This window comes from Pristiophorus japonicus, chromosome 18 (genome assembly GCF_044704955.1).
Source record: "Pristiophorus japonicus isolate sPriJap1 chromosome 18, sPriJap1.hap1, whole genome shotgun sequence".
Taxonomy (NCBI): Eukaryota; Metazoa; Chordata; class Chondrichthyes; family Pristiophoridae; genus Pristiophorus; species Pristiophorus japonicus.
This window is the reverse complement of record NC_091994.1, coordinates 113,190,733-113,205,969: the sequence shown is the minus strand read 5'-3', so window position 1 is coordinate 113,205,969 and position 15,237 is coordinate 113,190,733. Positions and strand designations below refer to the sequence as shown.

At 46.4% G+C, this 15,237-nt stretch overlaps 1 protein-coding gene across 1 annotated transcript; it reads left to right on the top strand.

The window, feature by feature from the left end:
* The first annotated feature begins 662 nt into the window (after positions 1-662).
* LOC139228983 (transmembrane protein 52-like) lies at positions 663-8,267 on the top strand. Its single transcript, XM_070860620.1, has 5 exons — positions 663-1,179; positions 1,343-1,389; positions 1,796-1,831; positions 3,303-3,457; positions 6,997-8,267. The coding sequence occupies exons 1-5, from the start codon at positions 970-972 to the stop codon at positions 7,248-7,250; spliced, it is 702 nt and encodes a 233-aa protein (XP_070716721.1). The 5' UTR covers positions 663-969; the 3' UTR covers positions 7,251-8,267.
* Positions 8,268-15,237: the final 6,970 nt, after the last annotated feature.

Below are 15,237 nucleotides of genomic sequence, written 5' to 3'. Positions count from 1 at the left end.
GGGGGCGGGGGTTGGAGGGTCAGAGGTTGGGGGCAGGGGTTGGGGGTCAGAGATTGGGGCAGGGGTTGGAGGGTCAGAGGTTGGGGGCAGGGGTTGGGGGTCAGAGATTGGGGCAGGGGTTGGAAGGTCAGAGGTTGGGGGGCAGGGGTTCGGGGTCAGAGGTTGGGGGCAGGGGTTGGGGGTCAGAGATTGGGGCAGGGGTTGGAAGGTCAGAGGTTGGAGGGCGCTGCCCAATGCTGTAACCCTGTGCAGACCAAGGCTGTCAGAGAGCGGCCCGGGACCTCAATCATTGATCGCATTAGTCCGGCCTAAGGCATTGCCCGCTCTTTTGGTGCGGTATGTGTTGCAGGTAGTTGCATGAAATAAAGAGGCAGGGGTTGGGAGCTTGTCTCGGGGAGGATTTAAGTGAACTAACTGTGTTTGAGTTCCCCGCCTACCTTTTGATGAATGGACCCGCAGGAACTTTGTGTTAAACTTTCAGATTGCAATGCGTGTTGGCTATTTGTGTTTCAGAGATTTAAAATGATTGATGTAACCGTCAAAATTTGTTTCCCCGCCCCAATGTTTGTGGAATTTCGAGGTTGGCTCATATAAATATTCACTGTTTGTGATGATGTGTCACTATTTAACAGCCGCGGTATTCTTTAACCCCGGCACCAATCGGTTCAACAGGAAAATGGTCTGAGCCTGACACAAGTGCTCCAAAATGTTAGATTATTGGGTAAAGGCAGAATGCAAAGTGATTCCCCAGAGCCAACCAAGCAACCTCTCTCTCTCTCACTCACACAGTTCCTGCACTGAGTGCTGTGGGGGTCCCGGGCTGGGGCAGACCCTGGGGCTGCATTACACCGTGCTGTGCTATCCCGTGCTATGCTGAGTGTCAGAGCCCCGGGCCGAGGGAGGGGCTGATGGCAGAGACAGGGAGAGGCGGGGCCGCGGATATAAATAGGAGTGGCCCCCGATTGGAGAATGAAACACCTGAAACTGACATCAACTCAACGGGATCCCGGCTGGAAACAAACAAACAAACAGACAGACAGACAGAGAGGGAGAGAAGGAGAGGAGGGAAAGCGAGCAGGAGGAAGAGAGAGAAAAAAAAAGACGGGAGAGTGCGAGGAGGAGATGGAGAAGTGTGTGGCTGTCGGGAGAGCTGCTCTCCTCCTCCTGTGTTTGTTTCAGGTCAGTCCCAGGGCTCTCGGTATATTTAATACTGACCCGGGCAGTGTGCAACTTTTTACGTCGTGTAATTATATTTAAATCACACGTGTGTGCTGTCTAAAAGGTTAATACTAACAGTGGCAGTGTGTGCAATAATCCCAGCTCTCGGGTTTGTGTCCAACAGGCGCCTGTGACGGAGGCTCAGAACTGCGGCCCCGGGGAATCGAGCCGGTGAGTGAGCGCCAGTCCCGCTTTCCACAAGCCCTCCCCCGGCACCGAGCGAGCCCCGCTGTACTGTGCCGGTCTGGAGGAGGAGGATTTTAAACCTCGCACACTATCCCATTTAGCCCAACAAATCCACCGAGCGCACTCTTGCCCATCGCCGATTGATGTTCTTCTAGTTTTGTGTTAACTTTGAATCATTTTGCTTTTTATTTAATCCCCCCAGTTACTGAACTACTGCTGTAAATACCACTCGCTTGCCAAAATAAGCAAAGTAATAACCTGGGCAACTTAAATTGCACCCAATAAACCGACACCCTGCCTCCAAGTCGCCGCCTCTGATTTCAGAAGGGATAATATTTAAGATTGACTATGTTGAATCTCTCAACAATTTTTGTCTTTCATTTAAATGCAGGTGTCCTTCCAGTTGGACCAGCCTGTGGTATGTGTGGTAAGTATCTGTCCATCACTGGCTTTAGTGCAGCCACTCTGATCTCTGCAGTTTGCCAGCGTTCGAGAGGCTGAGTGATGTTTGTTCATTTAGAAGTGTTGGGTAAATTGGTGCTGCAATTCAGGGGATTAAATTGTGAATCCAATTAACAGATGAAGATTAGTTTGTGCGGACCTTTTACAGGCTTCTGCTTTTGAAAGAAAATGACTCTCATCATGCACCTGAAGAGCCCTTGCATTGAGTGCTGTGGGAGTGTGTCATGAACCCTCCTGATCAGGGAAAGCTTGCCCTCAAAAGGCAACTCAAAGACTGGTGTCACATGTGGCCCACACAAACCCAAGTCCTGATCTACTCTGCCTGTGGAGCTTGAGCATTTTATAAAGTGGCAGTAACTGTGCCCTTTAACTGGATTTCATAGAATTAATAAAACAAGCTTTAAGATTTTTCAAATAAGCTACACACTTCAATGGACTCTACCTCCCCCCCACCCCCTGTGGCAACCTCATTATAATGGGTGTAACTTTTTGTGTGCAGGGTGCAAGTGTATAATCCTAAATGCACCCACTGGCTCTGTCCAGTTGCTCAATACACACTTTTTAGATTGAACATAAACATTTGACCCATTAGTGTGTTTTTAATTTGCAACTGTGGTGTGAGTAATGACGGGTTTGGCAACCTGTTGTGATGTGAGGGAGAAATCTGAAAATAGAGGATTAGGTAATCTGTTATGGAAGGGTTTACTTTTTTAAAAAAGAGGTGGTTAAGCAATGTGGAAAAATGACAATTGAGAATTAGATGCCCACTTAAACAACATTGAACCAACACAACCTGGAAACCATGCACCTAATGACTGGCTGCTCTGGTTGTGTCCCTGACATCAGTTTTTGTATGTGTTCTCCAATAGCTTTATATGCATTTTAAAAAGGGAAAAACTTGCATTTATATAGCGCCTTTCATGACCACCGGACGTCTCAAAGCGCTTTACTGCCAATGAAGTACTTTTGAAGTGTAGTCACTGTTGTAATGTAGGAAATGCAGAAGCCAATTTGCACACAGCAAGGTCCCATAAACAGCAATGTGATAATGACCAGATAATCTGTTTTTGTTATGTTGATTGAGGGATTAATATTGGCCCCAGGACACCAGGGATAATTCCCCTGCTCCTCTTCAAAATAGTGCCATGGGATCTTTTACATCCACTTTGAGTGAGCAGACAGGGCCTCTGTTTAATGGCCCCTCCGACAGTGCGGCACTCCCTCAGTACTGCACTGGGAGTGTCAGCCTAGATTTTATGCTCAAGTCTTTGGAGTGGGACTTGAACCCACGACCACCTGACTGAGGCGAGAGAGAGTGCTGCCCACTGAGCCATGGCTGATACTATCTTATTTTGAAGGTTACTAAAGCTGAAGACTGCACTAGTGTTTATGTAGTTTGGAAAGTAATTTTTTTTCCCCTGTTTTTAATCTTCCAGGTTGATTTTGTTGACCATCTTCCTGCTGCTGCTGTGTGGTGTGACGGCCAGCTGTTTGAGATGCTGTCAGAGGACAAAGCCACAGGTTCCCACTTTCCCAACGAGACCTTATGAAGTTACCGTGATTGCCATTGACAATGACCATGCTGTATCGCGTAAGTAACAGGCCATTCACCAGTCCAGTCTCTAACTGATCTGTTTCATAGAATGGCTCTGCACAAGAGGAGGCCATATGGCCCCTCAAGTCTGCTCCACCATTCAATAAGATCATGGCTGATTAGAGAAACAGAAATTGACAGGGCAGAAGGAGGCCATTTCGGTCCATCGTATCCACGCCGGCCGACCAAGAGCCGCACGGCCCTCGGTCAGCAGCCCCGAAGGTTACATATAAACCTATGAACAATGACGGAAAGGCAAAGAACACCCAGCCCAACCAGTCCGCCTCACACAACTGCAACACCCCTTATACTGAAACATTCTACACTCCACCCCAACCGGAGCCATGTGATCTCCTGGGAGAGGCAAAAACCAGAAAAACCCAGGCCAATTTAGGGAGAGAAAATCTGGGAAAATTCCTCTCCGACCCATCCAAGAGATCACCCTGGCCGTATTCTATTCCCTGCAGTACTTACCATTATATCTGCTCCGTCCAACAAAAGGTCACCAGTCTAATCCCAATTACCAGCTCTAGGTCCGTAACCCTGCAGGTTACTGCACTTTAAGTGCCCATCCAACCATCTCTTAAAAGTGGTGAGGGTTTCTGCATCCACCACTCTTCCAGGCAGCGAATTCCAGATCCCCACAACCCTTTGCGTAAAGAAGCCCCCCCCCTCAAATCCCCTCTAAACCTTCCACCAACCACCTTTAAAACTATGCCCCTCATAATAGACCCCTCCACCAATGGAAATAGACCCTTACTATCCACTATGTCCAGGCCCCTCAATATGTTGTACACCTTAATGAGGTCTCCTCTCAACCTCCTCTGTTCCAATGAGCAGTGAGCCTATCCAATCTATTCTCATAACTAAGATTCTCCATTCCAGGCAGCATCCTAGTAAATCTCCTCTGCACCCTCTCTAGTGCAATCATGTCCTTCCTATAATACGGTGACCAGAACTGCACGCAATAATCCAGCTGTGGCCTAATACAATTTAAGCATAACCTCCCTGCTCTTTTATATTCTATTGCCTCGGCCAATAAAGGCAAGCATTCCATATGCCGCCTTAACCACCTTGTCCACCTGGCCTACTTTCAGGGATCTGTGGACAAGCACTCCAAGGTACCTTTGTTCATCTACACTATTAAGTGGCCTACCGCTTAATGTGTATACTGTTTCCTTATTAGCCCTTCCAAAGTGCATCACCTCACACTTGTCTGAATTTAATTCAATTTGCCACTGCTCTGCCCACCTGACCAGGAGATTGATATCCTCCTACAGTCCATGACTTTCCTCTTCATTATCAACCACACAGCCAATTTTAGCATTGTCTGCAAACTTCTTAATCATACTCCCTATATTCAAATCTAAATCATTGAGAAATACCACAAAAAGCAAGGGTCCCAGTACTGAGCCTTGCGGAACCCCACTGGAAACATCCTTCCAGTCACACAAACCTACATCAATCATTACCCTTTGCTTCCTACCTCCAAGCCAATTTTGGATCCAACTTGCCACTTTGCCTTGTATCCTATGGACTTTAACCTTCATGACCAGTCTACCATGTGGGACCTTATCAAAAGCTTTGCTAAAGTCCATATATACTACATCGTACGCACTACCCTCATCGATCCTCCTGGTTACCTCCTCACAAAAATTCACTCTGATCTGACCATGGACTCTGCTCCACTTCCTCGCCCGCTCCCCATAACCCCTTATTCCTATTATTTAAGAATATTGAATCTGCTTCCACCACACTTGCAGGCCATGCATTCCAGATCATCATTGTTTGCATTTTTATATTTTTTTAAATCCTTCCTGTTGCCTCTGGTGATTTGCCAATGATCTTCTGTCCTACATTATTGTAGATTTTGGCATAAAATGAGTTTCAGCAAGTCTGTTTTTCTTTCTCTTCCTGCTTTTCTCAAGCCACTTGTGACTCTAGCTGAGAAAATGGGCATTCTCTGTGGCCAAACCTCCCCCAGTGTGTCTCTGACTCAAACACTAGGAGAGGGGGTCAATGGCTCTTGCTCTGATTGGCTCGGCCCCATACAAGGGGAACATTGTTTGATGTCTCCATGTGATGGGACAGCTGAAATTCAGCAACACACTGGCTTGGGACATCATTGTGACCTATAATTCCACTGTTCCCTATATTATCCCACTCCCACGTTGTATCACTGCTGCTCTCTGAATGCTGCCAGTATTTGCCAGAAGACCATTGTGCAAACATTCTGGTTATGTGCATTACCATTAATATATTTACATTGGTTGGCTCAGGTTGTTTATGTAGAGAGTATCTGGGCTCACTAGATCACGACAGTTCCAGGTTTGATTTTTTTTTTCCCATTCCCCCGAATCTGTGCCGAATTAACTGAACTTGACCTTGGCAGATGGTGGTGGTGCTTCAGTTGATTATAGCCTCCGAGATTGTGGGCGGAGGTGGAGATACTACCCAGTGTTCAGTGGGTAGCACTCTCTCTGAGTCAAAAGGTTGTGGGTTAAAGTCCCACTCCAGGGACTTGAGCACCTGAAGGGGGGGGAAAAAAAATCTAGGCTGACACACACCCAGTGCAGCGTTGAGGGAGTGCTGCCCTGTCGGAGGTGCTGTTTTTGGATGAGACGTTAAACAGAGGCCCCGTCTGCTCTCTTGGGTGGATGTATAGGATCCCATGGCACTGTTTTGAAGAAGAGCAGGGGCATTCTCCCCGGTGTCCTGTCCAATATTTATTCCACAATCAACATAACAAAAACAGATTATCTGGTCATTATCACATTGCTGTTTTGTGGGAGCTTGCTGTGCGCAAGTTGGCTGCTGCGTTTCCCACATTACAACAGTGACTACACTCAAAGTATTTCATTGGCTGTAAAGTGCTTTGAGATGCCCGGTGGTTGTGAAAGGCGCTATATAAATGCAAGTCATTTTTCAAACTCTGTTGGAAAGTGCAGGCGGGCAGGTGTTGGGGGAGGGTTATAAGACCATTTCCTGCCCCCAGAGTTTGAATGGCCCACAGACAGTCTCTATCGAATTCTACACCCTAGCAAGCAGTCAATATCTTGGGAACCTCTCCCACGCCCCCACCACCACAATCTCCCCCAACCCAAGGGAAAGCAGATAATTGGTAAGTGAAATCATTTGTCTTGGCAGCAGTGAAATGCAGGAAGAAATTAATTTATTTGAGGGACTATTTAAAATGTTATCTGAAAGCTATGGTGGTTAAAAATTCTCTTGAGAATGTTTTGAAGGTAATTCCATCGTCCCGCACCATTAGTGGGTGCTGTGGTCGGAGATGGCACAGATTCTCCGGCCTGCACTCCCTTCAGTGGGCTCCACATCCTCATCAGTGAATGTGCTGCCCATGATTTGTTTTCTCAGTAGCTATTAGCTTTCTAATCTTCACCGTCTGTTTTCAACTATATACATAGTCGGAAAAGTGCCATGAACAAAGATAGACATAGTATTTTTTTCATCTTTTATTCAGTATTCTGGTGAACCTATAACACTTGTATTTTTCTCTCTCTCTCTTTCTCCAATAGCGACTAGTTCGCTGCAGTACATATCTGCCAGTCGGAATAGCACCCCATTCCAGGAGGCCAATGGCTTCATTTTGCCTCCTCCACCCTACAGTCTCTATGCCATGGAAATGCCTCCATCCTACGAGATGGCGCTGGAAATGGCCAACCCTGTCGTGATCCACAACCCAAAGAGGGGGCCAGAGAATCCGGGACGGAGTGAAGGGTCCAGTGCCACAGAGGGAATGTCTGCAGCGACCTCGTCAGCGTTGTCATAGTGATCAATGCCTTTGTTTAATTGACTCGACACTTGTTCAGATACTGTGGGGGTTTCTTTATTTTATATTTTCCGGAGTTGGCTGAGATTCCAGACTTCCTGGGCTTCCACAGAGAACTATTCGAGTGAGTACGTCTTGCTGTAGGAAGTGAAAGACTTCAGCAAATTGCTGTAGGACAAAGCTCCATTACTAAGTAATGACCTATTTGAACAATATCAGTGGGGTATATCACTAACTGTATTCAATTAAATGAATGCAAATATGATTACAACAATCTGAATGCCAGGCAATTAAGAAAATACAACCTTGGTGAAGGATATTTTGAACGTCGTGCTTTTCTCGCCTGTGCTTTTGGCTCCAGGAGAATGCACTGCACAGTTATAGTTTTACAAAGGTAATCAACCATGCTTTTCCACTTAAGGAAGTCTTCAGCATTCTTCAAACCTTTCATACTGTCCTGCTGTGACAATAGACATTCATTTTCATTATTGAATTGTACAGCTTCAAATCAAATCAAAGCATTTCCTGTTCACTGGGACACTTAACCTGTTTGCAGTGGGAGTTGCACATATAAAATTGCACCAATGTTCCAGATGCAGTTTCCTGGCAACATTTTTTTTGTACCGTTGATATTGTCCATCCTGGCTCGCGTGCTTGAGTTGGGTAATCCAGATATATTTTATTTATTAAGTTGTTGCAAAGCTAATTGACCCACCAATGGATTGGCTGGTTTTAAGCAAGCCAGTATAGAGTGTTGATGATTTATGCCAGTGAAATCATTTTGAAATTAAATTTAAATCCCTTGCTTCTGGTCCCAAACTGCTTTTGCCAGGAAGGGGAAAATAGCACAACCCTGTGGCCAACTTTGATAGAAGTTGCGATGTCTTGTTTACATAATGTGGATATATTCAAATTAAACTGATATTTACATACTTGTGTATTGATGAATCTCTGTATATTTTTTTTTATGAAAAGCCCAATTGGTTTAGTATTCTTTTTATAAAATAATAAATGTGTTTTAAACCTGAACTGATTTTTGTTGTTTAACAGTTTAATTAAAAATATTTGTTCATGGGACATGGGTGTCACTGGCCAGGCTGCCATTTATTGCCCATCCCTAATTGCCTTTCAGAAGATGTGGTGAGCTGACATGGTAGTGTCTCTCGCTTGGGCAGTTCAGAGTCAACCACATTGCTGTGGGTCTGGAGTCACTTATTGGCCAGACCGGGTAAGGGCAGCAGATTTTCTTCCTTTTTAAAGGACATTAGTGAACCAGATGTGTTCTTAATGGCAATCTGGTAGTTTCATGCTCACCATTACTGATGCTAGCTTTTTATTCCAGATTTATTTAATTAACAATTTAAAATTCCCTAGCTGCTGTGATGGGATTTGAACTCCTGTCTCTAGATCATTAGTCCAGGGCTCGGGATTACTGGTCTAGTAACATAACCTCCATACTACTGTTCCTCTTCACAATATACAAGATAACTATTGGAATGACAGTGAATGTTAAATCATTTGAAGTATTAAGAGTAAATTGATGTCCTTATTTAATTAGTTCTCATGTACTTGTGCAATGTTGGGTCATATACTTGAGACAAATGGCAATCTCTCTCTGGGATAATATGCCACAGGAGCCTTCTGCCACCGTGCTGTTTTGTCATGTACAAGGTAGAGGACGTGTTAACAGACTTTACAACCACGGAGGGATATTCTGGCAAAATTCAATTTGATATCTAGACGCACGCACCTTCAAACCGTACTAGCAACCCTGGTGCCTGCTCCCTTCTCTAGTATATTTGGATTTCCAAAAGGCATTTGATAAGGTGCCAATAAAAGGTTATTAAACAAGATACGGGATCATGGTATTGGAGGTCATGTATTTGCATGGACAGAGGATTGGTTAAACGACAGAAAAGAGTAGGGATAAACTGGTCTTTTTCAGGCGGCAGGCTGTAACTAGTGATGTGCCGCAGGGATCAGTGCTGGGGCCCCAGCTATTCACAATCTGTATTAATGACCTAGATGAAGGGACTGAGTGTAATGTATCCAAGTTTGCTGACGATACAAAGCTAGGTAGGACAGTAAGCTGTGAACACAAAGCGTCTCCAAAGGGATGTTGATATACTGAGTGAGTGGGCAGAGTATAATAGTGAGAAATTAGGTTATTCACTTTAGTAGGAAGAATGGAAAAACAGATTTTTTTTAAATGTTGGTGTTGAGAGATTTGGTGAGCAAGAAACATGGAAAGATAGCCATTCAATAAGATCATAGCTGATCATCTACCTCAACTCCACTTTCCTGCACTATCCCCATATCCCTTGATTCCCTTAATATCCAAAAATCAATTGAGCTCTCACTCTCGCTCTCGAATATACTCAACGACTGAGTCTCCACAGCCCTCTGGGGCAGAGAATTCCAAAGATTCACCACCCTCCGAGTGAAGAAATTTCTCCTCATCTCAGTCCTAAATGGCCGGCTCCTTATCCTGCGACTGTGACCCCTGGTTCTAGACTCTCCAGCCCGGGGGAAACATCCTCCCTGCATCTACCCTGTCAATCCCCTGTAAGAATGTTGTATGTTTCAATGAGATCATCTCTCATTCTTCTAAACTCTGCTCAATCTCTCCTCATAGGACAATTTTCCCCCCCCCCCCACCAATCCCAAGAATCAGTCTGGTGAATCTTTGTTGCACTCCCTCTATGGCAAGTTTATCCTTCCTTAGGTAAGGAGACCAAAACTATACACAATACTCCAGCTGTGGTCTCACCAGGGCCCGATATAATTGCAGTAAGATGTCTTTACTTTTATACTCAAATCCTCTTCTAATAAAGGCCAACTTACCATTTGCTTTCTTAATCACCTGCTGTCCCTGCATGTTATCTTTGTGATTGGTGTACAAGGACACCCAGGTCCCTCTGAACACCAACATTTACCAATTTCTCACCGTTTTTAAAAAAAAAAGCGTTGCTGTTCTATTTAGCCGTGGAGCTGCCAGGCTTGCTGCTGCACTTGGCGTGGCCTGGCCTATTCCTGGCGTGGCCGGCCTATTCCTGGCCGCAGTCAGGTGCCATCAGAGCAGGAAGTAAATCCCCTGCCGCAATGATTGTGAAATGTTTGGGTGTCGATCAGTGATGTGTGAGTACAATGTGCTCCTATCTCCTTGACTTTGTCCGCCTGAACACTTCCCCACCCAGCCCAAGTGACGCAAAGTCTCCACAATCGCACTTGTTCAGAGTCTTCAAATTACCCTCGGGCTCACCTGCACTGTCGGAGAGGCAGTACCGAGGGAGTGACGCACTGTCGGAGGGGCAGTACTGAGGGAGTGCTGCACTGACGGAGGGGCAGTACTGAGGAGGTGCTGTACTGTCGGAGGGGCAGTACTGAGGAGGTGCTGCACTGTCGGAGGGGCAGTACTGAGGAGGTGCTGCACTGTCGGAAGGGCAGTACCGAGGGAGTGAAGCACTGTTGGAGGGGCAGTACTGAGGGAGTGCTGCACTGTCGGAGGGGCAGTACTGAGGAGGTGCTGCACTGTCGGAGGGGCAGTACTGAGGAGGTGCTGCACTGTCGGAGGGCAGTACCGAGGGAGTGACGCATTGTCGGAGGGGCTGTCTTTAGATGAGATGTTAAACCGAGGCCCTGTCTGCTCTCTCAGGTGGACATAAAAGATTGCAAGGCACTATTTGAAAGAAGAGCAGGGGAGTTCTCCCCGGTGTCCTAGGGCCAATATTTATCCCTCAATCAACATCACTAAAAGAGATTATCTGATCATTTATTCTCAGTGCTGTTTGTGGGAGCTTGCTGTGCACAAATTGATTCCCATACTGACGTTACAGCAGTGACTACACTTCAAAAGTACTTCATTGGCTGTGAAGTGTTTGAGGATGTACTGGGGATGTGAAAGGCGCTATATATAATCATAGAATGTAATCTTAGAATCACAGAATGGTAACAGCACAGAATGAGGCCATTCGGCCCGTCGAGCCTGTGCCGGCTCTCTGCAAGAGCCCCTCAGCCAGTCCCACTCCCCCGCCCTTTCTCCGTAGCCCTGAAAAACGTTTTCCTTCAGGTACTTATCCAATTCCCTTTTGAAAGCCATGATTGAGTCTGCCTCCATCACCCTCTCAGGCAGCACATTCCAGATCCTAACCACTCGCTGCGTAAAAACGTTTTTCCTCATGTCGCCTTTGGTTCTTCTGCCAATCGCCTTAAATCTGTGTCCTCTGGTTCTCCACCCTTCCACCAATGGGAACAGTTTCTCTCTCTCTACTCTGAGTGCAAACCTTTTCCTTTCGCTTCTTCCTGTTATACTCCATTTCTGAACGAGGAGTTTAATACTTGAGGTGTGTGTATTCCAAATAAAGCAAGTGTCCGCGAGCACATCCGAAATGGAGTAACAGTGCGCCGCTGAATACCTAGAGATGTATTTTACAAATATATCAGAAGTGGAAGCGCCTTTAGCACACACCAACCTCAGGGGTCTAACTAATATTCAGAGATTCTCTAACTGGTGGCTCATTCAGGCAATGGATGATTATTATCGACTAAAGGGATGCTCCTCAGTCCATGGGCAATCCAAGATTTATGGTTATTCACAAAGAATATTAGCAATTTATTTACCTACAGCACAATCAAAGCTAACTTTCATTATGTCTGTGAGAAGAACAAATGATGCCTTACATCCTGGCATCAGGTTGTGCAGAATTAAAGTTTCACTTTCCCATAAGAACATAAGAAATAGGAGCAGGAGCAGGAGTAGGCCATTTGGCCCCTCGAGCCTGCTCCGCCATTCAATAAGATAATGGCTGATCCGATCATGGACTCAGCTCCACTTCCCCACCCGCTCCCCATATCCCTTGATTCCCCGAGAGTTCACAAATCTGTCTATCTCTGCCATAATCATCTCATCATAGACAGTCCCTCGAAATCGAGGAAGACTTGCTTCCACTCTAAAAATGAGTCCTTAGGTGACTCAACAGTCCAATACGGGAATTACAGTCTCTGTCACAGGTGGGACAGACAGTCGTTGAAGGAAAGGGTGGGTGGGGAGTCTGGTTTGCCGCACGCTCCTTCCGCTGCCTGCGCTTGATTTCTGCATGCTCTCGGTGATGAGATTCAAGGTGCTCAGCGCCCTCCCGGATGCACTTCCTCCACTTAGGACGGTCTTTGGCCAGGGACTCCCAGGGCTCAGTGGGGATGTTGCATTTTATCAAGGAGGCTTTGAGGGTATCCTTGAAACGTTTCCTCTGTCCACCTGGGGCTCATTTGCCGTGTAGGAGTTCCGAGTAGAGCGCTTGCTTTGGGAGTCTTGTGCCAGGCATGCGGACAATGTGGCCTGCCCAACGGAGCTGATCGAGTGTGGTCAGTGCTTCGATGTTGGCCTGATCGAGAATACATTCAATGACTCAACTCTCTGGGGCAGAGAATTCTAAAGATTCACGACCCTCAGAGAGAAGAAATTCCTCCTCATTTCCGTCTTAAATGGGCGATCCCTTATTCTGAAACTATGCCCCCCTAGTTCTAGATTCCCCCATGAGGGGAAACATCCTCTGCATCTATCCTGTCAAGCCCCCTCAGAATCTTATATGTAGCAGCGTGTGTATCCCGGGAAAAGGCTTGTTAACTTTAAAATGCACAGCATTTGTCAATGTGGCTGAAAGCAGCAAGGGCATCAGAGCGGTTGTAAGGTGTATGTCGGCAATGTTAGTTGCTGGAAGCTCTGTTTTCGAGCTGTAAGCTGACAGATGTGATTTAAATGTTTCCACATAAATGTTTCCAATGTACATTTTTACAAGTTCAAGCTATTTTAGTTTGTTAGTAGACACAGAGTCAGTGAGCTGAATAACACTCACAGTGCAACAGATCACGTGAGCCCATTGCACTCACACTCACACTCACACACTCTCACTCACACACATTCACACACACTCACTCACTCATTCACACACACACACTCACTCTCACACACTCACTCACACTCTCACTCACTCACACACACACACACTCACACACACACACTCACTCATATACACACACACTCACTCACTCATATACATACACACACTCACACACTCACACACACACTCACTCTCACACACTCACTCACACTCTCACTCACTCACACACACACACACTCACACACACACACTCACTCATATACACACACACTCACTCACTCATATACATACACACACTCACACACTCACTCACTCACACACACACTCTCACTCACACACTCACACTCTCACTCACACTCACTCACATTCTCACACACTCACACTCTCACTCTCACTCTCACTCACTCACACTCACACTCTCACTCACACACACACTCACTCTCACACTCTCACTCACTCACTCACACTCTCACTCACTCACTCACACTCTCACTCACTCACTCACACACACACTCTCACTCTCACACACTCACACTCTCACTCACACACTCACTCACACACACGCTCACTCTCACACTCTCACTCACTCTCTCACTCACTCACACACACACTCTCACTCACTCACACACACACTCTCACTCTCACACACACTCTCACTCATTCACACTCACTCTCTCACTCACTCACACACACACACTCTCCCTCACACTCTCACACACACACACACACACACTCACACTCTCACTCTCACTCACTCACACTCACACTCTCACTCTCACACACACACACTCACACTCACACACTCACACTCTCACTCACACACTCACACTCTCACTCACACACTCACACTCTCACTCACACTCACTCACACTCTCACACACTCACACTCTCACACACTCACTTTCACTCTCACTCACTCACACTCTCACTCTCACTCACACACACACTCACTCTCACACTCTCACTCACTCACTCACACACACACTCTCACTCTCACACACTCTCACACACTCTCACACACTCTCACTCACTCACACTCACACACTCACTCACACTCACACTCTCACTCACTCACTCACACACTCTCACTCACTCACACACACACTCTCACTCACTCACACACACTCACTCACACTCACACTCTCACTCTCACACACACACACTCACTCACTCATATACATACACACACTCACACTCTCCCTACTCACACACACACTCTCACTCACTCACACTCACTCTCTCACTCACTCACACACACATACTCTCCCTCACATTCTCACACATACACACACTCACACTCTCACTCTCACACACTCACACTCTCACTCTCACTCACTCTCACTCTCACTCACTCACACTCACACTCACACTCACACTCTCACTCTCACACACTCACACTCACACACACACTCTCACTCTCACACACTCACACTCTCACTCTCTCACACACTCACTCTCACACACTCACTCTCCCTCACACTCACACTCACTCACACACTCACTCACACACACTCACACACACACTCTCACTCTCAGACACACTCACTCTCCCTCACACACTCACACTCACTCACTCACACTCACTCACACTCTCACACTCACACTCTCACTCTCACTCACACACACTCTCACTCTCACACACTCACACTCTCCCTCACACACACACACTCACACTCTCACTCACTCACTCTCCCTCACTCACTCACACTCACACTCTCACTCTCACACACTCACTCACACTCACTCTCCCTCACACACTCACACTCTCACTCTCACTCACTCACACACACTCTCACACACTCACTCACACTCTCACTCTCACACCATTGAGCGGGTTTGCACATTGTTCTTCACTGTGAACAATACCTGTTTCGATTCTGCCTCTCTCAGCATTGCGAACGATGTGCTTTTCCTTCACATTGCGAGAGAGGAGGTACCAAAGCCCAATTTACTCTGGACACAGCAAAATCAGGAGCTAAACCTTTGTGGATTGTTCTCCGTGACTTACAGAACAGTAACGGCAGCTGCGCGACACTCGAAGACACGACAAGACACAGTCTCAAAATTAAAAAAGATATATTTGTTGTCAT

Bases quoted from the DNA above. Each gene is read 5' to 3' on its own strand.
- LOC139228983 (XM_070860620.1), top strand. From the start codon at position 970: ATGAAACACCTGAAACTGACATCAACTCAACGGGATCCCGGCTGGAAA. The intron at 1,180-1,342 runs GTCAGTCCCAGG...TGTGTCCAACAG, and splicing joins TCCTCCTGTGTTTGTTTCAG to GCGCCTGTGACGGAGGCTCA. The intron at 1,390-1,795 runs GTGAGTGAGCGC...ATTTAAATGCAG, and splicing joins GGCCCCGGGGAATCGAGCCG to GTGTCCTTCCAGTTGGACCA.